This window comes from Alexandromys fortis, unplaced genomic scaffold (genome assembly GCF_014885135.2).
Source record: "Alexandromys fortis isolate MF-2015 unplaced genomic scaffold, M_Fortis_MF-2015_v1.1 scaffold_127, whole genome shotgun sequence".
NCBI lineage: Eukaryota > Metazoa > Chordata > Mammalia > Rodentia > Cricetidae > Alexandromys > Alexandromys fortis.
In genome coordinates this window covers 908,691-926,720 of record NW_026068006.1, presented here as the reverse complement: position 1 = coordinate 926,720, position 18,030 = coordinate 908,691, and the positions used below count along the sequence as shown (strand labels likewise).

Genomic DNA, 18,030 nt, shown 5'->3' with positions numbered 1-18,030 from the left:
CTTGGGGTGCTTACACACATCATTAGAAATGGGCTAGTCCAGGTGCGAGAATTAGCCTGTAAGGGCTAGAGTTCATGGGCCAAGCAGTTCTTAAATGAATACAGTTTGTGTGTTGTTATTTCGGGCATGAGCTAGCCAAGCAGCCGGGGTGTTGGGGACGCAGCCCTGCTGCTCCTATTTCAACACAGCTGGTAGATGTTTGTCTAGCACGTAGAAAGCCATGGCTCGGTTCCCAGAACTGCAGAACAATCTAAACACTCTTTAGTTTTAATCTAAGCACCCAGAAGTACTAGGATATCCTTGGCTACATATTAAGTTCAAGGTTAGCCAGGCTATATAAGACGCTTTCTTAAGTAAATACATAAATCTATGTCTAGTCCCATCCTCGGATTAATGTGAATTTTGGAGTCAGACTGTGTGGTAAGTGTACACCTCTAACACTTACTGACATACAAAAGCAGACCTTCGCTCATCTTATTACAGTTTGATTTCAAGTTGTCAACATCGCCTCTTACAATGCAAATATTTCCTCCCTGTATCAAAAAATAAAATGTGCTGATCTAAGAACTTTAATCAGATTCTAATGATGTAGGCACCAAGACATAATTCAGTTAATGCTTTCGGCTAATAAAAATGTATCTCTGAACAAGGTACATAAAGGTTAAGAGTCCCCAACTTTCTGATATTCTGTAGCTACAAATCTGGCTGAGGGCTTGGTAGTATGAAGGAGGAGATAAAGTGAGAGGAACACTGGTGATTTAAGGACAAGCATTTGTCTCCTTGACAGCAAGGTGAAAGGTTTGCGTCCAGCGTGCTTATAACAGGCCTCTCTTCCCTCCTCCCGGGGGGCCTGTGATTTCTGAACAGACATTATCTGAACGGATGATGAGGAGGAGAGGGAGGAGCCACAGAAAGGACTGGGGAGAACAGGCTGATCCACATAACTCAGGGCCTTCTGCAGCAAGGCTGCTCCAGGGACAGTGACACAGATTTACCATGTGCTGCTCCTCCTCCTAATTCCACGCTTCCACTTGAGGCTGGAGTAATCAACTCCATAAATTATCACAAGCGCTCAACCACGGCCCAGTTAACAGCACAGTTCCCATCACTAACAATTAGGAGTGAATATCACACACTCACACACATATACACACACTCATGCAAACACACACATTCGACAAATCTGTCATTTTTAAGGTTGATAATTCTGATGTAAAAAGTCCATTACAGGCTTAAATCTAACCCTTAAATGGGCTTGTTTTTATTCTCAGTAACAATACATAACTCGGATTAGCAGTACATAACCCTGAGTAACAATACATAACTCGGATTAGCAGTGCATAACCCTCAGTAACAATACATAACTCGGATTAGCGGTACATAACTCTCAGTAACAATACATAACTCGGATTAGCGGTACATAACCCTGAGTAACAATACATAACTCGGATTAGCAGTAATGCGATGATGATGCTCACGATTCACAAAAGATCACAGGATCTCTGTCCTTAAGCACCAAAGTATACATACTGTTTTGACACGTGTGCAAAAGACATTTTAAAGTGACAATCATCCATTTCTGAGCCTTGGTCCTAACTGAATTTCAGGAAACAAAGGGATTCTTTCATGTGTTTCTATGAGGAATGAAATGTTGTCAATGACTGTATTTTCACTTTTACTTTAAAAATTATTTTCACTGAAATTGGATAAAATTACAATTGTCCATTCTATTTAAATATTTACTTGTTTAATTACTACTGTTTCTAAGTACTGCCAGAGGGATCAACATTATTTTTAGGAGAAAAAAAAATCAACTTTTAATATCATGAATTCAAACAACATGATAGGGGAAGTTACAGACTGGAGAAAAGGTTCAAAGAGGTGCAGTGTTTGCCATGAGAGCCCAAGTTCTTTCGGATGCAGGACCCACATAAAAGGGGAACACAGCACCTGCGTTCCTAAGCCAGTACTAGGGAGGCAGACTGGGTAGAAGAGTGCATTAGCCAGACTTCCAACCGTTTGGAGGAGCTTCAATGTCAAATGATGCTGAAGGAATGCATGAGAAAGGAGGCGGCTGAGAGTTGGAGGTTGGGTGTGGGTAAAAGGACGCGAGAAGTTTGGAAGAAAAAGAAAAGGGAGGGGATCATGGTCTGTCTAAACACCTTTACACTGTTTCAAGAGCCAAGAACGCTTGCTGACAGATATCAGCCATGCCCACCGTGTACAGCACCTCACGGACTAGCACTAACTAAATGTCACTCTCTTAGTTCACAATGTCATTGTCCCCATTTTTACATTCCTTGCATTTCCTGGTGCTTCTAACATCCAATGTTTCAGGTATTCTCAGAGAAACCACAAGTATAAACACATAAAGCAGAAATGACAGTGATGCTTAGAAAGGAGAGACTTTACCTCTTAAGGATGTGTTGAAGTAACAGCCCGCCCACGAGCTGGCTTCCAAACAGGCCCCAAGAGATGGAACATGGATGGAAACAAAAGGAACAGGGGTGACATCCTGGACTGACACCCAACAAAGTTTAAAGAGAGCCACACGGGGCCCAGAAATATTACTGCATGTACTCTACACATTCAAAGTTCTAACAAAATCTTTGAACCCGTGTATTTGTACCCTGAATATTTGAGGGGGATGAGACAGGAGAATCACTGGTTATTGGCCAAACTAGGCTACATAATGAGACATAGTTTAATCATGAGCTGGTTGTATAGCTCAGGAATACAGCACCTAGCATGCTGGAGGCCCTAGGCTTAATCCACATTATTAAAAAAGCTTTATTTTTTACAAACAATAAGGAAATTCTGTAGAAAGACTCCTGCTCTGTTAGAGCCTAGAAACAAATTGGCTGGCCAGTGACTTCCCCAAGATCCTCCTGTTTCCATCCCCTCCCAGTGTTGGGTTCTAGGGATGTCCCACCACAGTCATGGTTTTTTATGTGGATGCTTACATAGCAAGCATTTTATCCATTTGGTTCTTTCCCAGACCATATAATAAATATATGATAAAACATTTATTTATCTTCCTATGAATCTATTTATTTATGTGTGTATGCATTTATTTAATTGTTTGTTTGTTTGTTTATGTGCACACACAGTAACAATAAGTAAATTAGTGGAACTTAAATTACAAGTTATATTAATAAAACACAATTGTATTATCTAATAATATAATTTTTTTATTTAATCTAATAAGCATCTCCCTTAGTGTGATGAACTGTGTTAACTGCAAAGTCCAGGGCAGTAGCCAATAGCGACGTGTGGCTTGTATGAATGAAGGACTGAATGTTTAGCTCTAATTAATTTTTATTATTCTTTGTATGTATGTGTATATGGTATGTATGATATCTGTGTGTGTGTGTGTGTAAAGGGCAGAGGTCAACTTGGGAAATGTTCCTTAGATGCCGTCTACCTTGCTTCTTTTCGACAGGACCTCTCACTGGTCTGGATCACACTGACGTAGCCCGGGCAGCTGGTCAGCAAACCCTAGGAGTCTCCTACCTCTGCCCCTCCAGTGCTGTTCTACACCACTGCTTTAAAGCACAGTCTGGGGTCAACTCAAGTCCTCAAGCTTGTGCAGCAAGCGCTTTACCACCTGAGCCACCTTCCTAGCACCTAATTTTCATTAATTTTAAAATGTTCCGGTCTGGGGCTACTGTGTTGGTTAGTACAGTTACAGGTGACGCACTACGGCAATCCCAAAGTCTCTCAGAAATACAGGAGATGCTTTTACAGCAGAGACATGCAAAGCACTGGGAGATGGCAGAGAGGTCTCAATGTCACGAAGACACTAGGCTCAGAGTCGATAAAAGGGGGGAAAGAATCTGCGGTGGCAAGTGAAAGTAAGTGCTAAGCTCGCCTATCTGAGTGCGATCTAGAAAGAAGAGCCTAGTGCAGGGGCAGGTTGTCTGCTTCCAAGGGCAGCATCCCTTCCTGCAGAGCCAGACAGGATCACCTTTGGGAACTGCCTCTCTATCTCGCGTTCTCAATACCAGGTAAATCTCTTGTTCAAACGTCTTCCTATGTGACATTCAGCATGAAGACAGAATGTGTGGGCAGTGTTTACAAGTCTCCAGCAGTTGTTTGTGCACCCTTAATTAATACATTATTGGTAATGGACTTTACTATCATTACCTGATTAGGATTCACTGGACCTACTCTTTGGAGCTGGAGCTTCCCAACAAACAAGACCATGGTAAATCGGACAAAATGTGCTACCCATGTCCCTAACACTGAAGCACTGTGGGATGACCCAGACAGACCGGAGAGAACAAGAACACAGTGGAACTGTCCCTCTCAGGGTGATGTCATGCCATCACCAAAGCTAAGAGAGGAACTCAGAGTTTCGGAGTGTCCACTGTAGATCTGACAGAAGGAAAACTTCCTTTTAGCCATGTGTCCATCAACTTACAGTTCCCACACAAACAAGAAGAAACAAAAAAGGCGGTGGCACCTATGACAACCAAGACAGATGCACAGGGTTCACTGAGGTCTTTGTTACTTCATGGTATATTATTCATATCAAATGATGAAATCTTGGAAGAAGACAGGCAGGCAGAGGCAGAGAAGCTAGACATGGTGGAGGTCTGTATAAGGGCTAAAGATGAGTTTCTGAGTTTCTCCTTCGGGAGCCTTGGCACTGTGTTTTTAAATCCGCTTTGGAAGCCCATGAAGACGTGCAGGAGCCATGAGTGCAGGAGAAGGAGAGCTCCTGAGCTGGGTCTTTTCTGCTGCGGCACACCTACGTTACTTTTAACTACTTGTTTACATAGGTGGAGACTTTGAATCTTTTCTTATAGCTAAGAATTCAAATTTTGACTTTCATAATGGAGTTCAAAATTCTGGGGATGTTTAATGATGCAGGACTCGCTTTCCTCTGAAGCAGCTAAAGAACTGAAGTTGGAAGCCTCTACATTTCCAGGGTTCTCCATGTCTCCACTCATCCACTCCTCAGAGAAGAGCCGGAGGGAAAGGGAAGGGGGCAATGAAGGCAACCACTGTTATGTGAAAACACGGAGTCTTCCAGTTACAACTAGCATCTTTTTCTCCATAAGCAAGAACTTTTATTTCCTACTGATGATTTCAATGACGGAAAAGACCAACACTTCGCCCCACTCCATCTGTAAACTTCAGCAGCCACTGAGCAGGGATTACAAGGCTTTGGGAGGTGGCTCGGGAAGTACAGATGTCATAGGAGATGGGGTTGCGGAGAGGGGGTCGGGATCATAAGAACATGGCAACAATTTCTCATTACAAAACTGATGTTCAATAGTTACTCATTCCTTCTTTAGTATTAAAAGTCCATCTCTTGTGGCAGGGGATACAGCTCAGCTGGTAGAGTGCTTGCCTAGCATGCACAAAGCCCCCAACACCACATGGTTACATATACCTGTAATTCAAAACATAGGATGTGGACAGAAGAGACTGTAAAGTAGAAGTTTAGGGTCATCCATGGCTATATAATAAATTTGAAAAGCCGGGTGGTGGTGGCACACGCATTTAATCCCAGCACTTGGGAGGCAAAGGCAGGCGGATCTCTGTGAGTTCGAGACCAGCCTGGTCTACAAGAGCTAGTTCCAGGACAGCTCCAAAACCACAGAGAAACCCTGTCTCGAAAAACCAAATAAATAAATAAATAAATAAATTTGAAGACCTATGTGAGACCATATCTCAAAAAAAAGTCTTGCTTTATTCTATATAATTATATATTAATAATATATAATAATAAATGTTAATATATAATCACAAATTTTACCTGTGATCAGAGGGTAAGGATCAATGTTCTTGACTACAGACCCACCAACCTCAGCTGCGGAGCCGTCAGCCTTACTGCAGAGGACCACGAACCTCCAAGAATGCCACTGCCTTCTTTCACAGCCAGCTCACGTTACCAGGTCCCTTGCTGTCACCTTGAGTTGTTATTAGGTCTCATTCTCCTGTTTTTATTTTTATATTTTTAATTACTTTTAAAACCATTTAAATGTGCATTTGACCTAGTTTGAATAACATCACTGAACTGTTTCTTTTTTCTTTGAGCCAGGGTCTTAAGTAACCCAGCTTGGCCATTAAATCCTCATTGTCCTGCCTCCCTCTCTGATATGATAAGATTATGACTACACCACCAAGTATAGCTCTTGAATTAATCCTCTAATTTTCAAGTTTACATTTTTATATTTTCTTTAGAATACTGTTGGTTTCTTTTCAGTACTGTGTAAAAATTCAGCTTCCACTTGTCAATTTAATTTTCTGCCTCATGAGTTGCTAAAGAATAAGCTAACAAACACTTTGAATATAAAATATGTTTGCGACATGTTTTATTGAGATTTAAAGGCTTACAGTATAAAACCCCCTTAATGTAGCAAAGAAAAAATTTAATAAATATATGATGAATTAAAATTATGCTGAGATTTTTGTCAAATGAACTCAACATATAATTAAAATGAAGGCCCCATTTTAAGTACACACTCGGTGTGAGATATTTTTCATATTTAGATGTCTGAAGAAAAGAGATTAAAAGCACGTTCACTCGATGGTTTCTTTGCATTTAACAGGTCACTTTCAGGGTGCACTCCGTGTCGGGTTCCACAAGCACAGGCGGCAGAGGAGTGACAGGAGCAGAGTTTAAACGCCCACTCTGCTGGCGCTTTCATGTAAATACGGGAGAGGAGCAATTACAGTCAGTGATACTGCTGATCAGTGGCTCTCAGCCTTCCCAACGCCGCAACCCTTTAATACAGATCCTCGTGTTGTGGTGACCCCAACCATACAATTATTTTCATTACTACTTCATAACTGTAATTTTGCTACTGTTATAAATCATAATGTAAACATCTGGCATATGACCCCTGTGAAAAGGTCATTCAACCCCAACCCCCAAAGGGGTGACAACTCACAGGCTGAGAACCTCAGCTTTAAATAGGGAGAAAACAAGTGATGTATGCCTGTAATCCCAGGATACACAAAAATGAGTCAGGCGACCCCAAGTTCAAAACCTACATGGGCTTTACAATGGGACCCTTTCTCAAAATAAAAAAATTAGATGGAAAGTCTTCCTGCTGTGGCTTGACTTCCTTAACCATGTTGTTGTGAGTAGATGAAGGTTTGTCAAACATCTCCATCCATCAAACCCCAGATGACTATCAATGGATTAGATATCAGTTTTGACTACAAACTAAAAGAAAATATACAGATGTTTGAAGGGAAGAACTTTTTTTTTTTTTTTTGATTTTTCAAGACAGGGTTTCTCTGTAGCTTTGGAGCCTGCCCTAAACTAGCTCTTGAAGACCAAGCTGGCCTTGAACTCACAGAGATCAGCCTGCCTCTGCCTCACCTCCCGAGTGCTGGGACTAAAGGCGTGCGCCACTACTGCATGACGGGAAGAACTTTATGTGCAAAGGGGATGGAGAAAATCTACCAGGGAAAAGTAGGACATGGACAGATATAAAAAAATAATAACTTTTACAGCCATAAGCAAAGTGACAAATCCTAGTGCAATACATCTGTAAACATGAACTCCAAATAGACCATAGACCTAAGTGAAAAAGTCAAAACCAAATGGCAGAAGAAAACAGAAGAGAAAAATATTTGTGCCTTTAGGTAAAACAAGAACTAAGAAAACAAAAAGCACAAGAATAAAGACAAAATATAGATAAGTTTGATCTAATAATTTTTCCCTTGCAAGTCAGTTAATAAAAAAACAAAAAATGTGTGTGTGCATGCTTGCATGCATGTGTGCAGTGCATAAAGGGGAACCACCTGTAAAATCTGATAAATGATTTGTGTTCAAAATAAAGACCTACAACCAGTATAAAGGAACAGGTGATTCGATCTTTTAAAATAGGCAAGAAATTTGAACAGGAAAATTAAAAAAAAAAAAAGACGTGCGGATGGAAAAAAAAAAAAAGAACACACAGAATATGTCCATAATCATTAGCCAGGAAGGAAAAGGCAAATCAAAGCCATGATGACATATATTACATGCCTACAAGAATGACTGAAATAAAAAATGCTAACACAGAGACCTGGCAGGCCAGGGACAACTGGACTCCCAATATACTCCTCTGCAGATCTAACACAGTGAACAGTTGGGAGGCTGCTTCGAACTCAAAACATCTTCACCTATGACCCAGCAACTCTGCCCCCAAGTTCTCCCTAGATGTGGGAAAGTATGTCTCCGTGAGGTCTCTGCACAAGCACAGCAGCTTTACCCATAAGCAACAAACACAAGGAATGGGCTGTCAGCCTTCTGCCAGCACAAGACGATGCCCGAGACTATTCCATGAGAGAGGGAAAGGCTTCCCTTAGCTGGTGTAGAGCTTCCATCTGTGATAAGGTACAACCACTTTTTGTCTCTGCTGAGATACTGGATGGCAGTGGAAGGGAGGGGGCAGCAGAGCAGAGGTTCCACAGTCCCCAGTACCCTAGGGATCCTCACAGTGTTCCTTCTAGGATCCACAGCACCTCCCAACATAGCACCCTAGTAACCAATTCCTTAAGACACAGCCCCGTGAAAGTCATTCAATACCCAAAGTACCGCACAACCCAAAGGTCATCAACAACCGCTCTATAAGCAATACAATATGACTTAGCAATGAGAAGGTTGGTAATGCAGGCAGTAGCATGACAAGAGCCAAATATGCAGAGTAGTCAGGCTCAGCCTGAGGCCATGGCATTCACAGGACCCCTGGAAAAGACAGGAGGGACCCATGACTAAAGCTGGGAGAAGGACTGAAAACAAGCCGAATCTGTGGTCAAACCCGGCTGGGCGGTGGTGGCGCACGCCTTTAATCCCAGCACTGGGAGGCAGAGGCAGGCGGATCTCTGGGAGAAGTTGGGCTTGTTGTAGGGCTATCAAGAAACTGAGCAATAGGGAAACTTCTAGGACCCCAGCTAAGAATCTAAGCAATGGTGGAGAGGGTACCTAAACTGCCCTTCCCCTGTAATTAATTGATGACTACCATAGAACCTTCATCCAGTAACTGATGGAGATCAACAGCTAAGCACTGGGCCAAACTCCTGGAGTCCAGTCATAGAGAGAGTGGAACAGCTTTATGAGCAAAGGAGTCAAGACCATGCTGGGGATACCCACAGAAACAGCTGACTCAAGCTAGTGAGAGCTCACCGATACCAGACTGACTGCTGAGGACCAGCATGAGATCAAACTAGGCCCACTGAATGAGGATGACAGTTGTGTGGCATGGGCACTTGGTTGGACCACTAGCAGTGGAACCAGTATTTATCCCTGGTGCAAGAACAGGCTCTTTGGACTTTGGAGCCTATTCCCTATGGAGGAACACCTTGCTCAGCTTAAATACGGGGGGGGGGGGGGCACATTGATCCTGCCTCAATTGATGTGACAGACTTTGTTGACTCCCCATGGGATGCTTCATTGTCTCTGAGGAGTAGATGGGGGGTGGGTTCCAGGACAGGAACCAAAAGCTATGGAGAGACCCTGTCTCGAATATTAAAAAAAAAAAAATCGCCTTACCCTAGACTGTGGCACCATATACAGGGGCACTTTTGTCAGAACTCAGAATGAACACCCAACATGAGCAATATTAATGTCTGTAAATGTGACCTGAAAACGCTAATTTTGTTTCTGCCAACAATAACAAAACAAACAGAGTCAATGGAAAAATAGACTGATCTTGGTAAATGCCTGCTCTGGAGAAAGAGAAGCAAGAAGGTGAGAACCGTGTGACCACAAGTACCAGGAGTCACTGGGCAGCTGGACTGAAGGCCACAGCACCATGCACTTCTCCGGTCGCTTGCAGTCTAATTAAAGAAACTCAATCTTGGTTTAACCAACTGTGAGGGTCATGTTTTTAAGGAGGCTCTTTATAAACATCCAGAATGATGTATATTTATTTATTTTTGCCCAAAAAGGTTTTGGGGCAAATACTTTCCCAGTTTGGAAATGATGACATTTTAAAAATTAATAAAAATGAAAATGAAAGCACATGGCATTTGTTAAAGGGTAATAAAATAACTGCAGTCAATTGCTAGTTCTACACTAGTAGATTTCTTTAAATAGTAATGAAATCATTGCTCTAAAAAAAATCCATCATTATTAAAATAAAAAAAAATTGCCTCAACCTCCACCAAAATTAGATTTGTAAGTTGCTGGTCATCCCTATAATTAAATCCACGTCACAAATCTGCAAGAAAAATGGCTGCTGTGACTAATGCACTTACTTGCTGCCTCAGTCCCATCAGGCCACGCAGAGCATTATGCTGCTAGAAGGGACTCGGTAGACATTCTGCACACATTTCTATTAAATAACAAGAGCATTTCTATTTACACTGATTAACTCAGATAAAAGTTTGTCTCTGAAATGAATTCAGATTCACCTGTGAGAGGGGCCTTCCCCTTTCTTTTGAGTTCCAGCCCATCTGGACTTTGACACTCTTGTCTAGTGTTACACAAGCATTCACAGACAAGAGTCCGGGAGAGAGACAGGCACAGTCTCCATTGCTGGGATCCTTGATGACTGAGAAACCCAGAAAACAGTGTTATCCAGGAGCTTCCTCGGTCTCAGGGGCCGCAGGGGAGGCTAAGTCATACAGAGGACTGCGGGGGAAGCTAACTCAAACAGGCAAATTCTTTTGTCTTTTGGAGAAGGGCAGGAAGGTGACCGCCCCTGCCTCCCTATGAAGGCTGCAGAGTTTAGCTTCAAAGTTATAGCAGCTTGTTCTCCTGTGATTTCATATCTGCTACCTTAGTCATAACAAGATAGTTTTTTATTTATAGTGTTGCGGTGAAGTTTGAGCTTGAGATAAATTCAAATTTTAAAAGCGGATCTGATTTAACAAACAGCAGGCTGACATGGCAAGACCCATAATGGAGCCTGAGTGCGGGAAACTGCACTGAGGATGGCCCCTGCCATCCTGCTTCTTTAATCTTTTTTTTTTTTTTATTTTTAAAAAATATGTATTGGTGTCTGATAGGCACGTCTTTGTGAGGGAGTCGGGTCCACTGGAACTGTAGTTACAGACAGTTGTGAGCTGCCATATGAGTACTGGGAATTGAATCTGGGTCCTCTGGAAGAGCAGGCAATGCTCTTAACTGCTGAGCCATCTCTCCAGCCCCTCAATCTTTTTAGTTATTTTTCCACATATTTATTTATGTTTGCTTTGGCTTCAGTAACTAGACAGAAGCCGTGAACTTCTGGGCTCTGAGACATTCAAGACAATTTTCTATCTCATGTGAAGAATTCCTGCGAAGAAGCCTCAGCCTCTGTGGATGTCTGTTGGGCTCCCAACCGATTAGAACACCTAGGACTGCTATCCTGGAATGTCACTCCTCCAAAGCCAAATTATCTTGGGCCATCTTTAGCCCTCTTAATAGTCCTTTATTGCCCTCCTTGTGGGTGAGCTACTATCTTTGAGAAAATTAATTAGGTAAATCCTTTGGAATGTACAGAAACCTGGCTCCCACAAAGAGGCTAAGATGACATCAAATTGCATCCAAGGCCTAAGGCAGAGAATCCCATTTGCTTTACCCCCGCCCCCCCCACACGTAGTGTTTATCTTTATATGACATTCTCTGTTCTTTTGTTCTACTTCTATAAAAGCTTCACAAAACTAGATCCATGTTGAAATATGCAATCTGTGGAAATATGGGATCCACGCTCACTCATATTTGGCCTCAAAATAATATTTTATTCCCTTTAGGTGAGAGTTGTGGTTTGCCTTTTGTGTTACCTTATTAAATTAATCAACAGCATTCTTCTGTCGTTGTTGTTACTTGTGTAAGCTAGACTCCACACTATTGGTTGAGATAGGGCTCTCCCTAGACTGGAACTCAAATAGAAGGGAAGGGGGCTGGGTGGCCAGCAAGCCCCTTGCACCTGTGTCTGACTCCCCAGGCTAGGCTAGGGCTGTGAGCACAGAGCACAACCCCTGGTGTTTTAGAGGAGTGCTGAGGACCAGCTGAGCCTCCCCTTGCACGGCTCAGGGTACAGACTAGGCTAACTCCCCAAGCCCCACTCAACAGTATTTATGAAAGGAAAGCCAGTCAATTGTCTGCATTCTAGCCTTAGGGTGATGCTGGCTCTGTAAGGAGAGCGTCTGCAGGGAGCTTGTGACTTCCTTGCGGCAAAGACCAACCAGTTTGAAATGGTGTTGTGTAGGACGGCACTGAACTCCCCATGAAAATGAAGGTGCCTGATTGCTCTGGTGCTGAAGACCAATGAAAATCAAGTCCTGAACTTTGAAAGGTAAACCAAGATTCCAAATAATCTGGATTAGTTAAAAGCAACATCCTCAGGGCTGGAGAGCTGGCTCAGTGGTTAAGAGCACTGGCTGCTCTTCCAGAGGTCTGAGTTCAATTCCCAGCAACCACATGGGGTGGCACACAACCACCTACAGTGGGATCTGATACCCTCTTCTGGCATAAAGGTATACATGCAGTTAAGAGTATTCATACATAAAATAAATAAATAATTTTCTTGAAAAATCAACATCATTGTTAATACTGAGCAAAATGACCTCCTTCCTTCATATCCATGAACTAAGCATACCCTAGACTTAGGCGAGAGGGTCATGAGTTTGGGTCAGAACCTGTGCAGAGGGAGGGGGGAGAGGAAAGGGAGGACAGTGAGAGGAGGAAGAAGAGGGAAGGAGAGGGAGAGACTGGGTGCTGGAGGAGAAGGGGGAAAGGGAGAAGGGAGGAAGTATTACATGCCTTCACTAACATGTGAGATTCTTCTCTGTCCTTGCTGACACCTCTTCTGGCCTCCGCAAGCACTAGGCACACGCGCACTACATGCAGTCAAATACTCACACACATAAAAGGAGATTGAATAAATCTTTAAAAGAATTTTTCAAAATGTAAAAACAAACACACCTCCTTCTGATAAAAATGTAACAAGTAAGGTACTGCTCTTGGCATGTGTAGACTTTACATGGGATGCACAGGCAAAGGCATTACACGGGAAACATAGACATATGTATTATGTGGGATACACAAACATGCATTTAGATATCATCTTAGCCGGAGCACACAGAGCTACCAAATTCTATTTGAATTCTATCCTCACTGAGAAGGAAGGCTCAAGCCACTGACTACGGTCCACAATAACAATAAGCTGAACGGGTAAAATGAGCAGCGGAGGAGTGGGGTATTAACTTCTTAACTTAAAGCAATCCTCTATGGCACAATTTCAGAACAATCTCTTGGTCTGAAATTCATATAAATTGAATTCATCTATCATTAGTTATTACCAGTATAGCTCCATTTAAAAAGTTTTATATAACAATTAGTTCTTAAAATCACTGTGTTTTAATTAGACCCAGGACATTATTAAACTAGCTATAAATATGTACCATATTTTATTTGTTATACCCAGATGCCTGGAAAAAAATCAACAAAAATACCCTTAAGTCTTTCTCCAAAATGTCTTCTAATAAAAGTCTTTCAAAGGTTTCATGTAATTGGAATTAACCTGAAATAAATATTAATATATCAGATTATAATATATTAAAATGCTTATATAGAATATTATAATACATGTTCTCCACTAGAGAACATAATATTAAATATATACAGATTCTAACATACATATTGTCTGGTTATGAGTGATGATTTCTTTTTTTGTATACACATATGCATATGAGCACACACACACTCATAATATACGCATGTGTGCATGTGCAGACACACACGCACAGACACACGCACACAGGCACAAAGACAGGAATGATTACTCAAAACAAGAGAACAACTCCAGGCACTCTTAGAGCTTAGAGCGCCTGGCAGAGACAATTTCTTAATCTGGTGGTTTTTCAACAGTCAATACAAAAACATCTAAAATCAAGAGATTGGACCAACACCTAGACGTTTCCAGCACCTCAAACAAGCATTTTCTATGGACTGTCAACATGCTTCCATAGACAGAAGATATGATTGGTTCAACATTATGTACATTACAGGGCAGGTATCTGGTTCAGTTCTTATGCAGTCAGAGAGAATTCAAACCCACCCTGCTTCAGGTTGGGTGGCCACTACCACTTGTAAGCACAAAATTCCTTCATAAAGAAAATCCCCAAACACTAGCAACACCATTCCGTATGAATGATTTATAATTCAGAATTTTTCCCTCTGTACAGCGAGTCTTTACAATCTAACTCAAGGGCCAACTTCTCCTATCATTCCACTAATGTAACTTCTTTCTTCAAACATGTGCATACTTTTGAACATTCCATATAGGCAGAAAATACGCACGGGCCCCTGTACGGAACATTCGTTTCAGTGACTGAAGTCATGGCAAACTGCCACGTTTCGCTGACTGGATGTGACTGTGTGGCTAAATTTCTGCAACGAGATATTAGTGGAAGGATGGTATTGGGATTCCAGCAATGCTACTGTGTGTGTGTGAGAGAGAGAGACAGAGACAGAGACGGAGGGAAGGAAGAAACTACAGCAGCTGCCACATGCTGTGGATGGCAGAGCAGAAAGACAGGAGTTGTCTCCTGAGAGGCCAGGTCATCGCATCATATTTAGGTAGCCCTACATGTATGTCATCAACCTCGCTGTAATTATGTTAAAGAAGGGGGTAGAGTCATATGTAACTTCACTGGAGCAAGCACTCTCTTCGGTGAAGGGCCAGAGGGTTTTGCTTCAGCCACTTCCACAATTTCCCCAATGCATCTTCTCAATTATCATGGGCACTTTCACGAGTGAGCAGCCCAAGTTACGAAGCCATGCCTCATAGTGGATGTGAGTGATTTCAAACCTCACCAAAACTGGCTTCCAGAAAACTTGTATTTTACACATATTATTCTGTTAAACAATGTGACAATGTAGAGAAAGAAATGAAAATAATAGCTTGATGAGATATTACTAAGTCTAAACTAAGTAGTCTTAAAAATCAGTGCACACATTCTGTGTCTCTGTCTCTATCTCTACCTCTCTCTCTCTCTCTCTCTCTCTCTCTCTCTCTCTCTCTCTCTCTGTTTGAATTTGAGTCTCATGTGACTGAAGGTGTCCTTAAACTTGTGGCAATCCTACTGCCTCAGCCTCCCCAGAGCTAAGCTTATAGAAGTAGCTACTATGCCTGACCAAGAGGTTATTTCTAAATAGACTTTGTTTCTAAATCCAATAAAAATATGATATCAAAATACAAACAACAACAGTAACAAAACCCAAAGCACAGTATCTGTAAGAGTGGACATACTTCAGCACTGTGTTTCACAGAATCAATATCATCTAGAAGACAACAACTTCAAAAACCATGTAGCATTTTGGGAATTAACACTGGGTTAGCAATGTCTTTTAAAGCTTGAACTATGCATACAATGCAGACACAAGTGACACACAGAATATCCTAAGCACACATAGGGGTGTTCCACCTAGATTCATAAGCCAGTTTATATTCCACTGATTTTATTCCAGTCATGAGTAAGTCACTACATTACAGGTCTGTAAGTGAGCTCTGCACCTAAAGCAAATATTCTAATTTATTTTCCTGAATTTAGCAAATGTGAAAGTATAAGCATAATTATTAAATATAGGAAACTGTTTCTATCTCCATTCTTTTATAACACAAATCAAGTATTATGATAATCTAATTTAACATAATTATCTAAACATTAAAGCAAGAGCCTCCTAATTACAGAGGCTCTGCTTGCAAAGGTGGAACTGTGTTTTGAATCATTTTATTTATAATTTATATTTACACCTCTAAAAATACTATATTTTCTTGCAACTTATTCATGAACTATATTCTCGTGTCACTCTTTTTGTTAGTGTTCCACAAAGATTTCTCAGACATCCAAGGTTGTACATGGTAGCTTCTTTGACAAGAAAATGTAGAAAATAAATGATGTGTCAACCATAAATTAGCATTCCCTTTCTGACCAGCTGGGTCATGTTTCCTTTTCAAAATCCCCTGTCCCATGACACAAAATAATAATCATCTAAAAGACCTCATTAAGTGATCAATATATTGACATAACCTCTATAAGGAGGCACATAGCATTTTAATTGATTCCTTGAATCCATTAACGGACTATTAAACCCAAGTCTCCAAAATATATTGCAAGAGAATATTCACGTGTTTTTACTTACTATTTTCCCCAGGGTATAATTAAGAGAACGTGCAAAGATCCAAAACTTTTATATTTCACCAAAGAGTAAAAGAAGTTCAGCTCTAAATCATTTGTGCAAAACAATCTCTTAAGAAAAAATAAAATAGGCAAAGTTAAACCACGTGTACTCACCAGAAAACTCCCAAATGCTGAATTAAATATCGCAGCCGCCTGAGAAGAGAATAAACGGGAGAGAAACTCATTGAAAGCAAACAGCAACAGGGCAAGCAAAGATGACCGGTCCCCCTTCCCCACCGTTCCAAATCTCAGCACTGACCCTACAGAGTAAAGCCAGTCACTGCTCTCACGAATACCAGCGGCCTGTAGTTTACTAAGACAGAAGGCTGCAGCTTAGGAACACATCCATGGTGGGGCTCAGAAGCAGTCAGGAAAAGGCTCGCCAGGAGAGGCTTCAAAACTGTATGGCCCAAAAGAACAATCCCCGACAGTAAATCAAAGCATGGTTATTGTTGATTTTGCTGCCTGGGAACCCCAGAGGTTGATCTCCACACAATAATGCGTCCCTACCTAAGAACTACCACCACAGGTGACAGCTGTTGCCCTGTACTTCAGCACCAAGGGCAGGACAGTTGCGACCAGGAAAACTATTGTCATGCTAACCATTCCTTGGTTAGAAACAAGCAAGAAAATGTGCCATTGGTACCCAAAATTAAAGAAAGGATTGATTCTGCTTACCAAAGCATCCTTGAGGACTCAGCAGAGGCTATCCACCCTCAGCTAAGTCAGTTCCTGTGTTCCATAAAGCTATGCGCCAGAGTCCTGACGGCTTTCACATTACTCAAAAATGGGGAAAAACTTGTACATTTGATGAAAGGAAATGGAGCGGGGGAGGGGGGAATCGGAGAAAAAAACAAACCTAGGCAAAAGCATGTTGAGAAAACCTATTTAAATGCCCAGAAAGTTCAGAGCAGTGTCAGTTAGTCGTTAGGAACATTCCGGGCCGCAGCGTAGAAAAGAGGGCATCGGTTTAGGAAGTTTGACGGTAGCGGAAAGAGCTCTGCTCCAGAAGAGGACACAATGAGAGTGCATGGGTAATGAGATCACGGGCTCCAGAGAGCTTGGCTCTCTTACGCCGCTTCATAATTAATTCAAAGCTTTGATAATTTCATTAGATTTCTCCTTTGCTAGTCCTATCAATAAAAGATGGCACTGGACCCCAGCTCTTCTGTGGCATGAACACAGGCAACAATCACAGGCCAGGGAAACCTCTGCTTTTTGACAGAGATAGAGGCATATGGCGTTCTGTGCTGTACTGGGGGAGACGATGAGGGATAAAAAGATTCAGCCACATAAAATATTACAAATGACAGCTATAAACTACAGCGACATTATTTTTGGCATCTCCCTAGAACTCAACTATGGGCAATTCCAGGAAAGTTCTACACACAGAGAAAACTGAAGGGATACACGTGGGTTGTGGTCAGAACAACGGGGTGCGTTGGTGTCCTCACACACATGTGTACAGATTCCCCAAGAATCTGTGAGCGCAAGCTGCATTTTATGCTCCAGATAGATCGAGCGTTTTCAAAGCCAGCAGTTAGGACTTCCCACCAGAGTTCTTCCCTCCTCATCATTTTCAGACTCTTTTCCTAACCTTACACCAGACAGCAAGTGAGCCGCCCAGCCCTTACAGAAACGTGGCGTCACTCCAAGTGTAACTCACAAGTCAGAGTTGAGAAAGTACCCAAACCTCCACCCCAGCCACTCCTGATACCTCCGTGACACAAACTTGAGTAATATTTCATGCGGACTGGCTGAGACAGCGGTGCCACAGTGAGATGCCCCACACACCTCCTTGGCCGGTTTCTGACTGTGGGAAGATCTGAATTCTCTGCTATGTCATCCACTCGGGCGGGAAATCAACACCTTTTGTGAACTGATTGATTGAGGGCTCTGGTACTCCAAAGA

General features: G+C 42.0%; 1 protein-coding gene across 8 annotated transcripts in view; it reads right to left on the bottom strand.

Moving 5' to 3' along the window:
* The window catches only part of Slc10a7 (solute carrier family 10 member 7), a 229,063-nt gene that overhangs the window by 140,009 nt on the left and 71,024 nt on the right, over positions 1–18,030 (bottom strand). For all 8 annotated transcript variants that reach the window (XR_007595265.1, XM_050161534.1, XM_050161529.1 and 5 more), the window contains exon 5: positions 16,234–16,272. Coding sequence is in view for 7 of the 8 variants with exons in the window: in XM_050161534.1 (XP_050017491.1) it covers positions 16,234–16,272 (39 nt within the window). In the remaining variant the exon portion in view is untranslated. The remainder of the gene's footprint in view (positions 1–16,233; positions 16,273–18,030) is intronic.